The sequence below is a fragment of the Heptranchias perlo genome, chromosome 20 (assembly GCF_035084215.1).
Source record: "Heptranchias perlo isolate sHepPer1 chromosome 20, sHepPer1.hap1, whole genome shotgun sequence".
Classification (NCBI taxonomy): Eukaryota; Metazoa; Chordata; class Chondrichthyes; order Hexanchiformes; family Hexanchidae; genus Heptranchias; species Heptranchias perlo.
This window is the reverse complement of record NC_090344.1, coordinates 49,440,163-49,458,109: the sequence shown is the minus strand read 5'-3', so window position 1 is coordinate 49,458,109 and position 17,947 is coordinate 49,440,163. Positions and strand designations below refer to the sequence as shown.

The following is a 17,947-nucleotide window of genomic DNA, read 5'->3' as shown; positions in this document are numbered from 1 at the left end:
CCATGTTTCCTTCCTCCACTGGTGGTAGTTTGTGCTGGGGCATGGTTTCATGAGTTCTGGCAGTACTTTATCCAGAGCACCAAGAGCCACACAGATCAAGGAAGGATAAGTCCACAAATCTCAGACCTTGCAAGCTGAGAAATAGAAGAGGGTGAAAACTTAGCCAAAGTATATGAGGTGTCGAGAAATTCACTGTGGGATTCGGAGCTGCCGAGTTATCAAACAGCCTCCCTTATTTGGTTTTGATACTAAAACATATCAAGTAATGAGATATTTATTATTTTAAAAATCAATAAAAATCCTGTTCAGAAATGGGAAGTCTGAAGGCAAACAAAGACGGGCACCCCGTCCATCAGCCCGCAGCTTGACTGCAGAGAACGTTCTGGAACCCGCAAAAACCGGTGGCCATATTACAAAAAGAAAAACCCATATTTCACAAAATTGCTTGTATTTTGCAAATAAAGCCTTCTCCGTATCTCTGGTCTTTGGTGTAGGGGGAAACCAAGCATTAGTGATGTGACATGGTTAATTTTTTTTTAAAATGGCGAAGTAAAATAATTACCAAAAGCGGGACGAAAACCACACCAAAAAAAAGGTGATCACGATAAATTCAAATAAAGCTTAAACGTGGAATATTTGTGTTAATCGTCTGTTATATGTAATGATACTACAATATTATTTTACAATTGTAAATATATTATATATTTGTCAGCATTTACCGTTTTAACTGCAGAGTAGGGAATTTTTACAGTTCCACCTATTTTGTAGATGATGCACGACTCACTGGGCGCTGATTGGTCACTACCTCCACCAGCTTTTTCGGATTGAAATGTATATTTTCAGTTTGCTGAGAAATTGGAGAAATAATAATAAAAAATACGGATTAAGCTCGGTATTTTTTAAATAAAAAATGGACATGTCAACATTTATTCTTGAGAGCTTGTATTCTCATTGGTCTATCCGCACGTCAATCATGTGCGCCTCACCCCTCATCCGAGCCGCCGCGATTCCGAACGGCCGCCGACCCTCGGCGCCGCGATTCTATTGGTTAATCCATCTGTCAATCGTCAGCCCGCAGACAGCTGATTGCTGCAGGCGGCTGTCAATCAGCTGCGGGCTTGCAATGTGGGTATAAAAGCGGAGGTGGTGGGTGGGTTTAAAGTTCCGATAGTGACTTCTTTCCCGGAGTAGACGTGTCTGATTTCGAGCGGCGGTTGACAATGGCAAACCCTAGAGTCTTTTTTGACATCGGGTTTAACAACCAGCACGTGGGCCGCATCGTTTTCGAGGTAAACCACTTGGGGTTTATTTTTTTGGAGACTGGAGGGGATTACTTGACCCCGTTTTGGTAAATGGTGGGGGGGGGAATTACTGGACCCCATTTTGGTAAATGGTGGGGGGAGATTACTGGACCCCATTTTGGTAAATGGTGGGGGGGGGAGATTACTGGACCCCATTTTGGTAAATGGTGGGGGGGGGAGATTACTGGACCCCATTTTGGTAAATGGTGGTGGGGGGGGGATTACTGGACCCCATTTTGGTAAATGGTGGGGGGGGGGGGAATTACTGGACCCCATTTTGGTAAATGGTGGTGGGGGGGGGATTACTGGACCCCATTTTGGTAAATGGTGGGGGGGGGGGAATTACTGGACCCCATTTTGGTAAATGGTGGTGGGGGGGGGGGAATTACTGGACCCCATTTTGGTAAATGGTGGTGGGGGGGGGGGAATTACTGGACCCCATTTTGGTAAATGGTGGTGGGGGGGGGAATTACTGGACCCCATTTTGGTAAATGGTGGTGGGGGGGGGGAATTACTGGACCCCATTTTGGTAAATGGTGGTGGGGGGGGAATTACTGGACCCCATTTTGGTAAATGGTGGTGGGGGGGGAATTACTGGACCCCATTTTGGTAAATGGTGGTGGGGGGGGAATTACTAGACCCCATTTTGGTAAGTGGGGGGGGGGGGGAAGAGGAAGGTTACTTGACTCCATTTTGGTAAGTGGGGGGGGGGGGGAAGAGAGGAAGGTTACTTGACTCCATTTTTGTAAATGGTGGGGGGAGAGAGAGGAAGATTGCTTGACTCCATTTTTGTTAATGGTGGGGGGGGGGGGGAAGATTACTTGACCCCATTTTGGTAATTTGTCTCTCCCGGTGATAGGGTCTATTTAATGAATGGGCTGCTGGGCCTCCTGTCGTTTCCCGCTCATGGTGGTTGGCTTTGGCTGCGGATCCTCGCCTAATTCACTTCAGCTGCCATGATTGTTTTTTTTTTTGTTTCATGGTTGGAGGTTGCTTGAGATTTTCCAGGAAATGGCAGCAGCCATATTTCTTGCGGCGATGAAGGTGCGGCCGCGACAGCAAACCCGAGTGCCCTGGTAAAGGAAGGCTGCGAGGCAGACGGCGAGCGGCCCCGATGCCAAAAACTTGAGGGGTTTTTTTTGGAAACGTTATAAATCACAATTTTAATGCATCGCCCCCTCAAATAAAATTCTCACGCGACCGGTTATCGCGGACTCCGTGCTTTTTTTTTGAGGGCGCGGATGGGATTAATAATCTGGCCTGTCTCGGGTTGCTTCCCCCCCCCCGGTGAGGACATGAAGGCCTGTTGCCGGTCCCCGCGGGACCAACAAACCCCCCCCCCCCCCGCCCCCGGATCGAAGTCTAGCTGCCTGCCGTCACTTGGCCATGTGCGAGGAGGCTCAAGCTGCAGCTCTTGTCCTGGTCCGGGGACATAACGGGCCAATCGACTAAATGCATCCCTTAATTCATAGCCGCCATTTTACAGATGTGTGGTGTCTTGAAATGGCCATTCGTGACAATCTCTGATTGACATATATGGGGCTGGAATTTACTGTAGCTGGTTGGTTAGACTTGCCCGTTTAATTTCCATTTGAGATCTATGTGAACAAGGCAAGCAGCTGAGAGTCTCCTTCACCATATCAGATTGAAGGATTGTGCAATGAACAGCTCAAAGTCTGAACCAGGAAGTGTAAGTTAGAATAGTGAATTCAATGTCAAATCAGGTACAGAAAGTGAAATAGGAGGGAAAGAAAGGTTCAGTTTTTTTTAAATCCCCCAACAATTAAAATATGAATGCATGAGACTCCACACTTGTAATAGTTAATTTTCAGTGCCAGAGAGGTTGTATAGCAGTAATGAAGATCTTTCTCAGTTAGAAAGAGTACTTAGACAGAAATGGACAAGCCCTAACTTTCTGTAGTGAGTTTAGTTTGTCTCTACCATTGAAGTACAGAAACTTCGTCATTCAATGTGTTTGAATGGTGAGTCACAGTGAGATGCCGTTTTCATGAAGCGAGCTGCGCATCTGACGGCAGCTTCCGGATTTTCACGTTTAACCTCACATCTGCCCTCGTCTGAAGGTGCTGTGCCATTTGTGCATTAGTAACAGTGAGTGCTGTTATTTTGACAGCAAATTTTTGGGCCATGGTATCCCATTCAGAAATGGTAGAGGCAGCTAAAAAGTGGAAGATGGGATAGGATTTTAATGGATATCCACTGTCGGGGCTGTGAAAGCAAGCAAAGTGCCTTCAGCTGCCTCCACCCTATTAGCTGCAATTCTCCGGTCTGATTAAAATAAAATTGCAGTGAACACTTCTACCGTTAAGTTTATAACCAGTTTTTACCTGTAAGACTGAATGTGCTATGCATCTTGGTGAATTATAGACTAGGTGTTTTCAGCAATCCTTGTTCTTTGTTTCTGCCCTTTAGCTAAGAAAAGATGTGGTGCCAAAGACTGCAGGTGAGCAAATTACAATTTTCATTTATATGAAGTGGGAAACTGTCTCAAAGTGCTTCGGAAGCATAATTGGGAGCTGGGGGGGGGGGGGGGGGGGGAGAAGGAAGAGGAGGGAAACCGACTAGACCAAAGAGTCCAAGTTTGCAGCCAGTGTCTGAGAAACACACTTAATCTTTGACTTACAAAATTGTCTGTCTTAGAATATTAAAAATTTCAGTAAAATGAGGTGGTTGGGGTGTAATGGCTTTTAAGTCAAACCTGATCTTGCCAATTAAGCAGTAATATAATACGTTGTACTTGAATCAGCTTTGGTAGCCTGCAAATGCCAGGAGGAGTATTGCCTTGGGACAGCTGGTTTGAAATTGTCCTGAATTTACTGTTTGGAACAGATCAAAGTTGACTGTTGCAAATGGTTCGTATTACAGAATGGTAGGATTTTAGATATCATAAAGCTATTTGAATGTGATCTGAGACTTGTTTGGGACATTGCTTTACTGAATTCTAGCCATACTTGCATTTCACAAATAATGTAGTCATGACAAAAATAAAACTTGCAGGAGGTGCAATGTTTTGAGGAGATGGTGAATCTGGGAGCATTGTAATAAGAAGTCAGTTCAGGGATTTAATCTGGATGCAGTGACTGCATTTCACCTGATTACTATTACATTAAGATGGTGCAGGTTTGTTCACTTTTTTTTGCTTTTAAACAGAGAACTTCCGTGTATTGTGCACCAAGGAGCCAGGTGAAGGCTTCAAAGGATCAGTTTTCCACCGAATAATTCCTGGCTTTATGTGCCAGGTAAGTACCTTCCTAACCCTTTAACAACTGAATATATGTGTATTTTGGATCTTTTTTAAAAAACAGTTGTCTTGTGTCCAAGTGATTTGAAATACCATATAAACTTTCTTCCCACAATTGGCATCCCCCATATGGGTAGCCTGCAGAGACTGGTCAAATGAATTGCCTGGTGGCTGGTTTCACTCACTAAAATCTTAAACTGCTCCCAGCTGCAATGGTAAGTCTCTTGGGGGAGACTCTTGTTGCATCCATCCTTGACTATATGCTATCTTTTTTGGGCTGAAATCAAACTTTCAGATGTTTTGTATTTCATGGCCAGTCCAGATAGGGAGAACATTGCTGTTGAAGTCTGTTATGGTGACCCACTTGTTTGTTTTTGAAGTTTTCAAAGATTGCAGTCTTAACTGTTTCTATTCAGTAAATGTGGTAAAGGAATGGATGTCAAACAAAGGTGCAGAATTGGGTGACCAAAAACTTGTTCAGAATAATGAGTTTTGAGAAGATTTTATTTAAAACTGAGATTTTTGGGGAGCCAGTTCCAGAGAATAGGAATAAAGCAGCAAGGCTGTGCCATCAGTGATCAATAAGGAGGTCTTGCCACAGTGGTATTGAGCTTTGGTGAGACCACAGTTCTGTGTACTGTTTTGGTCTCATCTAAGGAGGGATATACTTGCCTTGGAGGCTGTGCAGTGAAGGTTTACTCGATTGATTCCTGGAATGAGGGTTCTCCTATGAAGAGAGATTGAGTAGAATGTGCCTAGTACTCTAGAGTTTAGAAGAATGAGAAATGATCTCATTCTGACATGATTCTGAGGGGGCTTGACAGGGTAGATGCAGAGAGTCTGTTTCCCCTAGCTGGAGAGTCCAGAACGAGGGGGCATGGTCTCAGGATAAGGGGTCGGCCATTTAAGACGGAGATGAAGAAAAATTTCTTCACTCAGGGTTGTGAATCTTTGGAATTCTCTACCCCAGAGGGCTGTGGCTGCTCAGTCATTGAGTATATTGAAGACTGAGATGGATAGATTTTTGGACTGAGAATCAAGGGATATGGGGATTGGGCAGGAAAGTGGAGTTGAGGCCAAAGATCAGCCATGATCTTGAATGGTGGAACAGGCTTGAGGGGCCATATGGTCGTCCACTATTAAAGGAAAGGGGCTTGAGTACCAAAATGTGTACAAGGAATAAAAGATTGGTGAGAGTTGCAATAATGAGCTTTGTAGGATAAGAATTGTAAGTAGGTGGGCAAGTTGCTGAGTGAGTGGAATTGACTGCAGGACATTGGGGTGGGGGGCCTGAGTGATCAAGTAGATTCTGGAGAAGGGTGTTGGAGAAAGTTGAGTTAACCAGTACAGATCAGGCAGGCCATGTTCCACAGATGGAAGTGTGCAGCATTAGTGATGGATAGATTGTGGTGTTGGAAGCTCACTTTTGAGTTGGAACATAAATGTGATCAAACCTATATTTGTCACTTTATTTTACTCATTGGGCTACAGTCATGGGATTGTTTTTCTCCATTGCTATATTGTTTGATTGGAATGTAATTTAAGTACTCTGCAGCTGCTGGTTGGCTATTAAAGTTACAATTTATAACTACAGTTGATAATTGTAGCAGTTAAAGCCAGCTTGGTGTCAGCAGCATAGAGGATGCAGACTCCGAATTAAGATCCTATAGGACTGAGTCATTGTGCCAAATCTCCCTGAAGATCAGATGGCAATGTAGAATTAGGAAGTGACAAGTAGACATTGGTTTGAATCCACCCCCATGGTTTGATGCTCACAAGCCCAGTTGAATTACTGAGTTGCAGTGAGGTGGTGGTGACTGTTGATCTAATTTTAACAGGTACTTGACTTGAAATTAAGTGGAGCACAAGGTTGTAAAATTTTAAAACTTGCATTTTCTGGAAGTGATTTACTGTCTGGGTGTCTTTACTTCCACAGGGTGGAGACTTCACAAAAGGCAATGGTACTGGTGGCAGGTCCATCTATGGTAACAAATTTGACGATGAGAACTTCACACTTAAGCACATTGGAGAAGGTAAAAAGATGATGGTTCTTGTGTTGCAGGCTCTGGTATGATGTAACATGAGGAATTTGTTTGTTCTAAATTTTCTCCCATGGGTGCCAACAATCTTTTCCAAGTTGCCATTCCTTATCTGAGCCTAGAAGGGGAATGGAGTGAGTTGTTCAACCTCAGGATATCACAACTGACTGATCTCTCTTGGTAGAGAATGGTCTGTGGACTGCTTCTGGGTTTTTTCTTGGCCTTCCTTGCCTGAAGAATGACAAGAGCTATTGTAATGAACAACAGACCTGAATAGGCCAGGGATTGAGTCTTGGACCACCTTGGCCTGTGGTGCAGGCCAACAACTGGTGCTAATTCCCTGTTGAATTGGGAGACAGTTTGTTGAAGCAGAACCCTTTTGTCTTGTGTAGCATTAAGCACTTTGATTTTTCAGAACATAGAACAAATGCCTGCCAAATGTTGTCCAATTGTGGTTAATACTACATTGTTTTGATTTCAGGTCTTTTGTCAATGGCTAATGCTGGGCCCAATACAAATGGGTCACAGTTCTTCATCTGCACTGCAAAGACTGAATGGTAAGAATTCTTATCTAGAGCCAGTCAACCTGTTGCTGGACTCTTTGCATTTTGTATTATCAGCAATTTCTGATGCTCAATGGGAGGAGAGTGTCTATAAATTGAATGGAATTATTAGGTCATAGACCATACAGGGATTAATTGCCCTATAGCTGAGTGTAGAGTTCAGAGTATGGGGTGTCAGACTTTGGGGTAGAACACCAAATGTAGGAGTGAATAAATACAGCTGTACAATTCAGACTGTTACTTTGGGTATGTGACTTTATTCTAGTATTTTTCCCTCCCCAGAAGGTGTTGCTTGCCCTCTGGTGCCCAGGTTGTGTGCCTGGATGTTTTTCAGCTAATTATACAGTATCATGCCTGAGCCCAATCTTCACATCTTTCAAGCCCCAGATCACTTCTGCAACTGTTGCAAGAACCCTAGTTGAAGACAGTTTAGAATTACCCAGATTTTGCAGGCTGAGTGTAATCAATTTCCTATTGTCTTAAGCATGTGGACTCTTGCTGAAATAAAGTTCTGCAGCATGCTCCAGTACAACACTGAAGTAGCTATTCATAAGCCTCGGTGGTGAGTATCAAGCTGTTCAACTGGGGGTGTGGCATTGCTGAGACTGCTCCTGTGCTCACTGGATCAGATTTCAGCAGGGAGTTGCTGAAATGCAGTTGGGAGCAGTAACTCTGGCTAAAGATTCCCCCTCCCCCTCCCTGTCCTGGAGACTGAAGGGCTGAAGTCAATTAGTCTGTATGGCTGTGTCTGTGACATTGAACCATTGGAGAACTCCTGGGGTGTAAGCTCTTCCATAACTGAATCCTCTCTTGTATCCTATCCTGCACCAAGCCCCACTGGTGCAGTGCTCATCACTTGTTGGCCTGACTGTGTTTATTACCTCACTCATCAGAACTACATTCAGCATAGGAAGGAATATAGGAACAGGAGTAGGCCATAGGCAGGAAGTCTGATTTTAAATATATAGTTAAGTGCTATGTGATTGAATACTGCAATACTAAACTCTCCTTTCCTTTTCAGGTTGGATGATAAACATGTTGTGTTTGGACATGTTGTAGAAGGCATGACTGTTGTGAAAGAAATGGAAAAGAAGGGATCAAAAAGTGGGAAGACTAGTAGTGTTGTTAGCATTCTCAACTGTGGGGAGTTGTGATGAAACCATTCCTATAATAGCTATGTGTAGCCCAACTAATGACCAGAGTCTCTTCCTTCTCATAATATTGGTATGTTATCATGACAGCGGAATTCAAAAGAACATTGTCAAATAAAAATTGAAAATTGTTGTTTGCCTTGGTTAATGTAATTTGTACTGTAGCAAACAGTTTCCAAGTTGCAGCTTGCCTGTGGCTCTTACCCAGGTTTAACAGGTCTAACCCATCAAGTACCAGTGACCATTATGGCAGTGCTTTGCTTCATTTGGCTACTACACTGATGCTGATGTTTGTAATGGAAGCCACCCAGGTGTAGTTAGACACTAGCCTTATGCTACTGAAACACTTCATTCAAATAAAGTAAATACTTGCTCACCAAACTTTTGTTCCCAATGTAATACTTTTGATTTTTTTTCCAAGCTAGATGCCAAGTATCTTTGCAGTTTTACAAATGCACTCAATGACCACATTCACAAGCCTGCAAATTGGTGTATGTACTAGAGTTGACTAGATTAATGAATCAGCCACAAACAACAAATTCCCAATGAGAAGGTAGCATTCAACAATCCTGTTCATTGAAGACAGGGTGGCAGGCAGTAGTTTCTAATACTAAGCAAATTATATCCTTCTGTTCATGTGTACAAAATTGTCCTTTTGCCATTTCAGTTGCATGCTTGACTGAATCAGAACAATGGTGGCTGTGACAATTACCCCCACAAGTGCATGTGTGGTCTTGATTTTTGACCATATTGTGTGTCTATGCTGGTGGAAGTGGGGAAGAAAGTGTTTAAAAATAACTTAGCTGGTGCTCTCGGATAAGCTTTCCACCATGGGTTTTTCTTGTCTCGTGTCTGTTGTAGGCGAATTGATAGCCCTCTACTATAATTAGATGAATGTTGGTCATTTTCACTTCTCAGTTCCTCAGGAATAGAGAACCCCCTTACAGAAGCCATCATTTGGGACACAATAAAGATATTAGATCTATATCCTGCCCAATAGTTCAGTGGCAATAATAGAATAATCAACTTCTGTTTTAATTATTGTTACACAGATTGAAGCATTCCTAATTTACCATTCCAGTTAAAGAACACCTGTCAGCCTTGGCTTAGTGGGAGTACTGCACTGAAGTGCTGTCTTTCAGTAAGACCCAGTCTGCCCCATCAGCTGCATGTAAAAATGGCACTATTTCAACAACTGTGCATTCCTCTAGTGGCTCAACCAGCACCTCCAAAACAAATGACCTAGTCCCATGTTTGTGGGGTCATGCACTATAAATTGGCTGCTATATCTGCCAGATTACAACAGTGCCTACCCTTCAAAAGAACAACATTGGCTGTGAAGTACTTTGAGACACTGAAGGGTTTTTAGTGTTTTGTAATTATCTGCGATATTTTATGGTTCCAGCTCAGTTCTTGTATTACAGATACTTAATAGAATAATTCACATGTACCAGATCTAATGCTTTAGAGCAAGGAGGTTAAATTATTAATAAAGCAATTTGCATTATGCCTTCTCTATATTAGGAAAGGATATAGAGGCAGTGGAGAAGGTGCAAAAAAGATGTACTCAGCTAGTATACCTATCAGAAAACATTGAGTAGGCAGTGACCTGATAGAAATGTAAGATAAGGTTTGACAGGGTAGACAACAACTTGCATTTATATTGTGCCTTTTCAATTTAGTAAAACATCCCAGGGTGCTTCACATGAGCATTATTAAATAAAATTTGACATTGAGCCACATGAGACATTAGAGGCTTTAGTGAAAGAGGTAGTTTTTAAGGAGTGTCTTAAAAGAGGCAAGACAGGTGGAGAGCTTAAGGGAGGGAATTCCGGAGCTTAGTTGAAGGCACGGCCGCCAAAGTGGAGCAATTAAAATCACGGATGCAAGAATTCGAGGAGCGCAGATATTGTGGCAATGATGTTTCCACATGTGGGGGAGACTGGGACTGGGGGTCATCAATATAAGAAATTCACTGATAAATCCAATAGGGAATTCAGGAGCAACTTCTTTAACCAGAGAGTGGAATGTGGAACTTGTTACCACAAGGAGTAGCTGAGGCAACTAGCATCGATGCATTTCAAGGGAAGCTAGATAAAACACTTCAGGGAGAAAGGAATAGAAGACTATGCTGATAGGGTTAGATGAAGTAGGGAGGAGGCTGGTGTGGAGCTTGAACACTGGCATAGACCTGTTGGGCCAAATGGCCTGTTTCCTTGCTTATACATTTACTATTTGTTCAATACATGAATGAATTAAAAAAAATATGTAACATTTCAAGGTGCTTTACAAGGAGAGGGGTGGACGATCAGTAAGTAAGAAAAGTTAGCGGTAATTAAAGGAGTGGGGGTATGTTTTAAAGTGATTATAATAGCAAGGGGATATAGAAAACAATTACACTGTATCATAGTTGAATATTCTGGTGCTGATATGATCAGGGAAGGGTGGGATGCAGAGTAGAGGATGTCGGTTAGGCTGGAAAAGATTGTAGATAGGATGAGCAAGGACGTGGAATGATTTGGGGACAAGAATTTGGAAGATAATTCACTGGGGAACAAAATGGAGACCAGGTATAGAGGATAGGATATGTCCTGCTAAGTTGGGAGTTTTTAAAGGGTGGGGCTTGAGAAGACGAGAAAAGAGATCATCAAGGCAATGTATGAGGGCTCCAGTGCCAGTGGGTCGTGAGATAGGCGGGTTGTTGGGTGGGCAACCAGACAGAAGTGAAAATAAGCAATTGGAGGGGCGGTTAGTGCAGGGTCGAGCAGGACACACGTGGCACACCTGTAGGTTCAATCTGATCAACCAGAGAAGGAGATGCCATCAGACTGGCGACAGCCAAACACATTCTCCCTCTTCAACTACATGTCCCCCCTCCCCCAACAGCTGTAATGTATTGCAGATCCTCGCACCTGCAACATTACAAATGAACTTTGACGCACCGAGGACCCGCACTCTTGGGACCGCCGGTACACCCGCCCTCCCAGCGCGTAACCTTGCCTTGAGAGTGGCTGGAGACGCCTGTCAATCACATGACGTCAGAGCGCGCTGCCGCCATGCGTGTCGGGAGTTGTAGTCCTGCGCGCCGGGTACCGGCGTGCCCCGCGCCTGCTGCACATGCGCACTGAGGGGGAGGGGAGGCGATGATGGAGCGGCATCGGAGCAGAGACCCTTTAAAGGAGCCGGGCCACCGGGAGGCGTGAGGCCGGGGCCTGACCGGGTTTTTATTTTTCCTTTTCCCCCCCCCCCCTCCCCCTCTCTCGCCGATCAATGTGAAGGAGGTGCAGCGTGCGGCTGCGGGGCCCCCTCGCGACCGTGCGGTGGGAGCAGGAGGCTCTTCCCCCACCCCAGTCTGAGGTGAGGGGCTCTGGGCTTCCCAATGACTGCCTGGGCCATCCTCCCCGTCAGTCTGTCCGCCTTCTCCATCACCGGGATATGGATCGTGTGAGTACCGCCTCTCCTCTATCTCTTTCCCCCCCCCCCCCCCGCCCTCCTCTCTCTTTGTCTTCACCCTCCCCGATCATTTATCTTCGCTCCTCATTCACACTTTCCCTTCGGATCCTCCTCCTCCCCCCTCCCTCCCTCCCCCTTTGCCTCTATTCCCCCACCGCTGAGCCTGGTCCTCTCGGTCCCTCTCCACGCTGCACCCCGGAGCTCACATTGCCACCAAGGAGCTGTCCACTTCAGCATGTCCCCATTCTACTTGGATTCACAGGCTGTCCGTTCCCAGGCTTTGCCAGTCCCTGTGTGATCAATTCCAACTCAATTCGTATCGAACCTGTGCTTTGCTTGGTGTTTTTTTTTAAAATTTAGCTGAAAGCTCTGAAAGTATGCGCGTTTCTTTTGGTTTCCTGATCTTGTCCGGACGGAATTACACTAACTCGTTTTAAAATAAAACGTTTGCACGCGTGAGACTGAATTTCTAATTGTATGTAAACATTTTTTAAAAATGGAAAAACACGTGGTGTGCGGCGATATTCGTTGTGAAGTCGCGCTCTCAGCAGAAATACTTTATGATAACCTTGCTTGAAGTTTATGGTCCAAGTCTGCTGCCACTTCAGTAACAGCTACAGATATAGTCCAGCACAGCCCTAATCATTGGAGATAGACAGCATCTTGTCGGTGGACAATCTCCAAGATTTATTTAGCGCCTTTAATGTAATACAGAGCTCCAAGGCGCTTTACATATCAGCTATCAAGATGAGGTGAATTCGGAGCGATGACCGAATGTCCAGATTAAAAGATGGGTTTTGAGCAGGCTTTTAAAAGTGGGAAGAGAAATAGTAAGACAAAGGGATGTAGAGAGGGAGTTACAAAGAGCAGGACCAGGACACTCTGTCACTTGAAAGAGGAGCTGTGGGAGGGAAGGATGACAGTCGACACAAATCACAGGTCGATAGCGCAACAGACTAAGGACATAGGCCTGGAGGAAGTTGTGGAAGTATGGAGGGGTGAGGCTATAGAGGGACTTATAAATAAGTATGAGAATTTGGAAATTATTTGGATGGGGTACGAATGGAGGCTGGCAAGCACAAGGGTGGTGAGTTAGTTTTGGACAATTTGGAGTTTGTATAAAGTGGAGCAAGGGAGTTTGGCAAGAGGTTGAGCCTTGTGGTAATAAAAGCATGGTTAAGGATTTCAGCCACAGTGAGTAATGTTGCAGTGGTGGAAATAAGCAGCAGATACATAATTGACGATTTCTTGCATTTATCTAGCACCACTACTGTAGCAAGCATAAGTGATGGGAAGGCTGTGGAGTTTGAAGCTCAGCTCAAACAGGGCACTGTTTAAGCACTGTTTGGTTTAACCTGATCGAGCAGGAAGGGATAGAGATAGGTCGGGAACAAGAATATGGAGGTTTTGGCGCGAGTTGAAGAATATGGCTTTGGTTTTTCAACGTTTAGAGACAATTCTGGCAGACCCACAATTTGTGTTAAATTAGCAGTTTGACAACATACAGGTGGTTGTGGAATTGATGTGTGATGGTGGAGCAGTAAAGCTGAGTGTTAGGTACTTCTGGAACCTGACATACTTGCAGATAATGCCTCCAATGTGTAGCATATAAACAAGGAAAAGGAGGGGGCCAAGGATGAAAACTTGAGGCACCCTGGAAATGATTGTAAGGGTGCAAGAAGAGATGTGTTGGCTACCTAGGAATAAATGTAAGGAATCTTACAACACCATCATCTGTTTTTAATAGAACGGGTCATTCTCTGTCTTTCTCTTCCTTTCGGATGTTTCTCTCTCTCTCTCTCTTTCTGCCTTTTGTTCTGGCCGTTTGTATATTCGGTGGTCCTGTAGGTAACATCTCTCTGTCTGAACACTTTGATTGCCTTGACAACGGGCAGTTGAAAAGATTATCTGTAATCACCAGGTATTGTTCTCTGACTATAAATGCGGTAACCTTCCATGGAATCCCACACTCACCTGACGAAGGAGAAAGCCTCCGAAAGCTTGTGATTTTCAAATAAAACAGTTGGACGATAACCTGGTGTTGTAAGATTCCTTACATTTGTCAACCCCAGTCCATCACCGGCATCTCCACATCATACCTAGGAATAGGTAGGGTTAGAGCCATGCAGGTGGACCACAGAGTTGAAATGGTGGAGGAGAATGAAATGGTTGATCATGTCAATGGTGCAGAGAGGTAAGTTGCCTTGGGTGCCTCTCCCAAGTGCACATTCTTCAAGTGTGAACCGAGTTGGCAGGCTGTTAAACCACTGAACTTGGTACTGTCCTCTCCTATTATCAATGCCTGATTGGATTTTTTTTTTTTTTTTTTTTCCCACGCACTAACCCTGGGTCACCACAGCCAGTTATTATGTGGTCACACCAGTTCAGATCAGCTAATTCACATAAACCTGGGATCAAACCCAGGACCTTACTGGTCTGTATGGTTTAGTACCACATCATGTGAAAGACTTACCCATTGATATGGAGAGCCAATGATTCTGTTTTTCTTGGGACCAAGCAGACGGACTGTTGAAATTACAACTACAAGTAGAAAGAAGCAACACATTAATAATTTTCTGTATCTAATAACTGCACACAGATACAAGTAATTTAGAGTTACCAAGATGATGGGAGAAATGATTTTCAAAAAGATATTTTGGAGTGATTTTGTTTTTGATCAGCCAGGTATCTGATGCACAGAAACCTCTCTCTGTGTATGAGTCTCTGAACCAAACTACTGAGAAACGTAGACCTGTGGTATCCCTGTTTGCCTGACAGAGTGCACACTCTCTCTCCATAGACACCCCACTTCCTTAGTCCAGAGAACTTCAGCACTGGCTGGCAGGTCCAGGGTTTAAGAGTGCCAAAATGTCACAGGGTAGTCACCTGATAAAACTGTGCAGCTTATCAGCGCAAAACACTGGGCTGCTTCCTGCTGCTTGTCCAGCCAGGACCTTGCTTGCAGTGGGAGGAATCCCAGCCCCCAGTGATAAATCTGAAATTCTGGTGTAGCTGGTATTAAATCTTCAATCCAATGCAATCAAATACTGTGCACCACAGATAAGATTAATTTAATTCCTAGCAGCGATTGACGCTGATAATCTGGTTAAGTGCGAGTGGTTAAGTGTAAGTGATCCACAAAAACATTGCACACTGCTCAAGACCCTGCTTGTATCTTTCTAACTGCATGTTTCATTCTTGCAGATATGCTATGGCAGTGATGAACCACCACGTCTGCCCTGTTGAGAACTGGTACAGTATTTACAATTTATTCACTCTTTCTCTCCCACTAACTTCTAATTTTTTTTTTCATGGTTCAATTCCAGCCTGGGCTGAGTCAGTTAATCTTAGCCACAGCAGCAGTTGGGGCAATTTTAAATGGTTTCTGTGCCACTGGGTTAGGGAGGGTAAAAGTCAGTCAGGATTCCAGTCCCTGCTGCCAAGTGTCACTGTCTGCTGAGGATAGGACCAGTTCAGCTGTGAAAACATCCACAGAGAACTGTGTAAACGTTTAGATCTGATAAAATGGTAACCTTGAGCAAAAAAAATCCTTGCTTGGGAGGTGCTCTGAAGTAAAAGTATTATGCGGTTGTTATAAATATCCATCTCACAGGCTGACAGGGCCTGCAGTGTTCTGTCGTGTAAGTTAAAAGTGATCAACTCTCGTGTCTCTGACTCCGACATTTATATCAACCTTTTCATCTCGCTTGGAATCTATTGAGATGTTCTTACCTCCAGTAGTGTGTTTAAATCTTAAATTAGCAACAAATAAGCCTCAAGGAACATTTTTACAATTTTTTTTTCACCTAAGTGGATTTGCAGCTGCAACAAAGCGTGTGACTCTTGCACGTGTGTGTGTATACACAGTTGTATGTGCTTATGTGTACACAATTGTGTATGGAGTTCTTAAAATTTAATTTTCTTTCCTTATCTTCTTCCCCCCCCCCCCCCCCCTCTTTTCCTGTAGGAATTGACTTTTGCTGGGGTACAGTTCCATGGGCACCAATCCACATTCAGGGCCCCCTTCATGTGGTTATTTTTAATGTTTGAACCTAGATGATGTTGTGTTGGCAGGCTATTTAACCATGGGAGGCATCACAACAGAGCTTGTTCCTCTTTTCACCTGACATCGACGCACACCTTCCAGGAAGCATCACTGGATAATAATCAGGAGTGGGAACCTTAGCTGTTGTCCACTTCTCCGCCCCCGCCCCCAACTTCCGAGCCCAGGGACACTGAGACCGACTGTAGCACACCTACAGTCATACGGCACAGAAACCGCACCAGGGACCTTCTGGGTTATCTGGCTCAGTTACACTTTGCCTTTGTCAAGTAAGCTATTGGGAATGTTTGTGGAGTTCACTGAACCCGTGCTAACTGTATATATTGAGGCATGCTTAGGCTGACGTGTGTGTGCGTGCGTGTCTGTGTGTGAGTGTGAAAGATCAGTAAATTATAGTTTTGTTGCAGACCTGTAACACTCGCTTAATAAGAAGTTAATTCAATGTAATATTTTTGTTAGTGAAATGGTCTGAATTGAAGGCTGGTGATTAATTCCTGCTCTTATTAATGTGTAGTATGAACAGTTTGTTGGTTGCCCTGGCAGTGTGTGAGTAGAATTCATTACACCTGGCCCCTGTGACTGATCCTTGCTCCTTGGGCACCATGCTGATTGGTATTATAGCCCACACACGTTCACTTTAGATTCCATGTCCTTGAAAATTAAAGCAAACGTCTTCCAAGTGAATGCATTTTAAAGCTGGTTTTCTGCTGACGGGCTTTTTCTTTTATTCCCAAGGTTATATAACGAGTCCTGCTCTGAGGACGTCTCAAAGCACGGCTACCCGAAAAGCTGCTGCACTATTCAAGATATCCCATTGGTCAGGTAGGAGAGATGCTCCATTCAATAAAGCTGCATGAACCCAATAATTTTATGAGCACAAAGCAGAAAAATGCTGCTACTGCACAGCAGGTCTGTCAATATAAGAAAGAGAAAAGACATTTGAAGTAGGGCTTATCATCAGTTCTTTTCAATGAGGAACTGGGATGAGCGATCCCGCCTAAAATGCTAACTTGTCTTTGTGAGGCTGATTATTGTGCCATGTATTTTCAGCATGTTCTGACTTCCGACAGTTTTCATTTTAATGTCTGATTTCCAGCTTTCCTAGTTTTGAATTTGTCTTTACCGTGTGCGTTTGGTTTCTTTTTATTTCAGAATGGCTTGGGTCATTTACTGCCCCGACTCTGTTGCCCTCACCTGAGAGGGTGGGCATGTAACCTGTTGCCCCAATCTCCATTAGTGTCCTCAATCAGTCCTTAAATTAGATGAAAGTTCAGCTGATATGGAATTAATTAGAAAGGGCCATTTTCATTTCTGAAACTGACTCTGAGCTGGGTCCATTCCGTATAAGATGTTTGATCTTTCAAGCAGAGCATATTTGATATTGAGGTTTTTTTTTAGGGAGAAAAAGGATTTACAATGGCAAAGCAACAGGTAAAACCATACAACACAATGACTGTACACTGAGCAGAGGAGCAACACAATGATTCCTTCAAAACATCAACTAAAATTTAGCTCCAATATGTTCACGTAGCTCCATTTCCAATAATATATTCTTCAGTACTCTGCAGTCGTGTTTATGAACAGTTTTGCTTCGTTTTACTGTATTTTTAGTAGAGGAGAAAGTGAGAGAGTGAGTCACTCTGAGATGCAAAGAGACAAAGGAGCTCAACTGTGGGATAATCAAAGAAACATACAGCACAGAAGGAGGCCATTCAGCCCATCGTGTCTGTGTCAACTCTTTGAAAGAGCTATCCAATTAGTCCCATTCCCCATGCTCTTTCCCTGTAGCCCTGAAAATTTCTCCTTTTCAAGTACATATCCAATTCTCTTTTGAAAGTTACTATTGAATCTGCTTCCACCACCCTTTCAGGCAGTACATTCTAGGTCATAACAACTCGCTATGTTTAAAAAAAAAAATTCTCCTAATTTTCCCCCCTGGATTTTTTGCCAGTTATCTTAAATCTGTGTCCTCTGGTTACCGACCCTCCTGCCAGTGGAAACAGTTTCTCCCCATCTACACTTATCAAAATTAATAATTAAAGATTAAGTTGGGCTGAGTTTCATTGCTAAGGGGTTGGAGAGTACTGCTAAATTCCGTGGCTCTGGACTGTACTTGGC

The 17,947-nt window shown here is 43.8% G+C and overlaps 2 protein-coding genes across 6 annotated transcripts in view; both read left to right on the top strand.

The window, feature by feature from the left end:
• Positions 1-1,159: 1,159 nt before the first annotated feature.
• On the top strand, positions 1,160-8,694 carry LOC137335842 (peptidyl-prolyl cis-trans isomerase-like). The gene is made up of 6 exons (XM_068001306.1): positions 1,160-1,289; positions 3,732-3,762; positions 4,470-4,558; positions 6,497-6,593; positions 7,081-7,156; positions 8,184-8,694. The coding sequence occupies exons 1-6, from the start codon at positions 1,221-1,223 to the stop codon at positions 8,314-8,316; spliced, it is 495 nt and encodes a 164-aa protein (XP_067857407.1). The 5' UTR covers positions 1,160-1,220; the 3' UTR covers positions 8,317-8,694.
• Positions 8,695-11,448: 2,754 nt separating this feature from the next.
• Positions 11,449-17,947, top strand: part of LOC137335841 (transmembrane protein 150A-like) — a 36,386-nt gene continuing 29,887 nt past the window's right edge. For all 5 annotated transcript variants that reach the window (XR_010966520.1, XR_010966519.1, XM_068001303.1 and 2 more), the window contains exons 1-3: positions 11,449-11,757; positions 14,971-15,018; positions 16,565-16,651. Coding sequence is in view for 3 of the 5 variants with exons in the window: in XM_068001303.1 (XP_067857404.1) it covers positions 11,693-11,757; positions 14,971-15,018; positions 16,565-16,651 (200 nt within the window). In the remaining 2 variants the exon portion in view is untranslated. The remainder of the gene's footprint in view (positions 11,758-14,970; positions 15,019-16,564; positions 16,652-17,947) is intronic.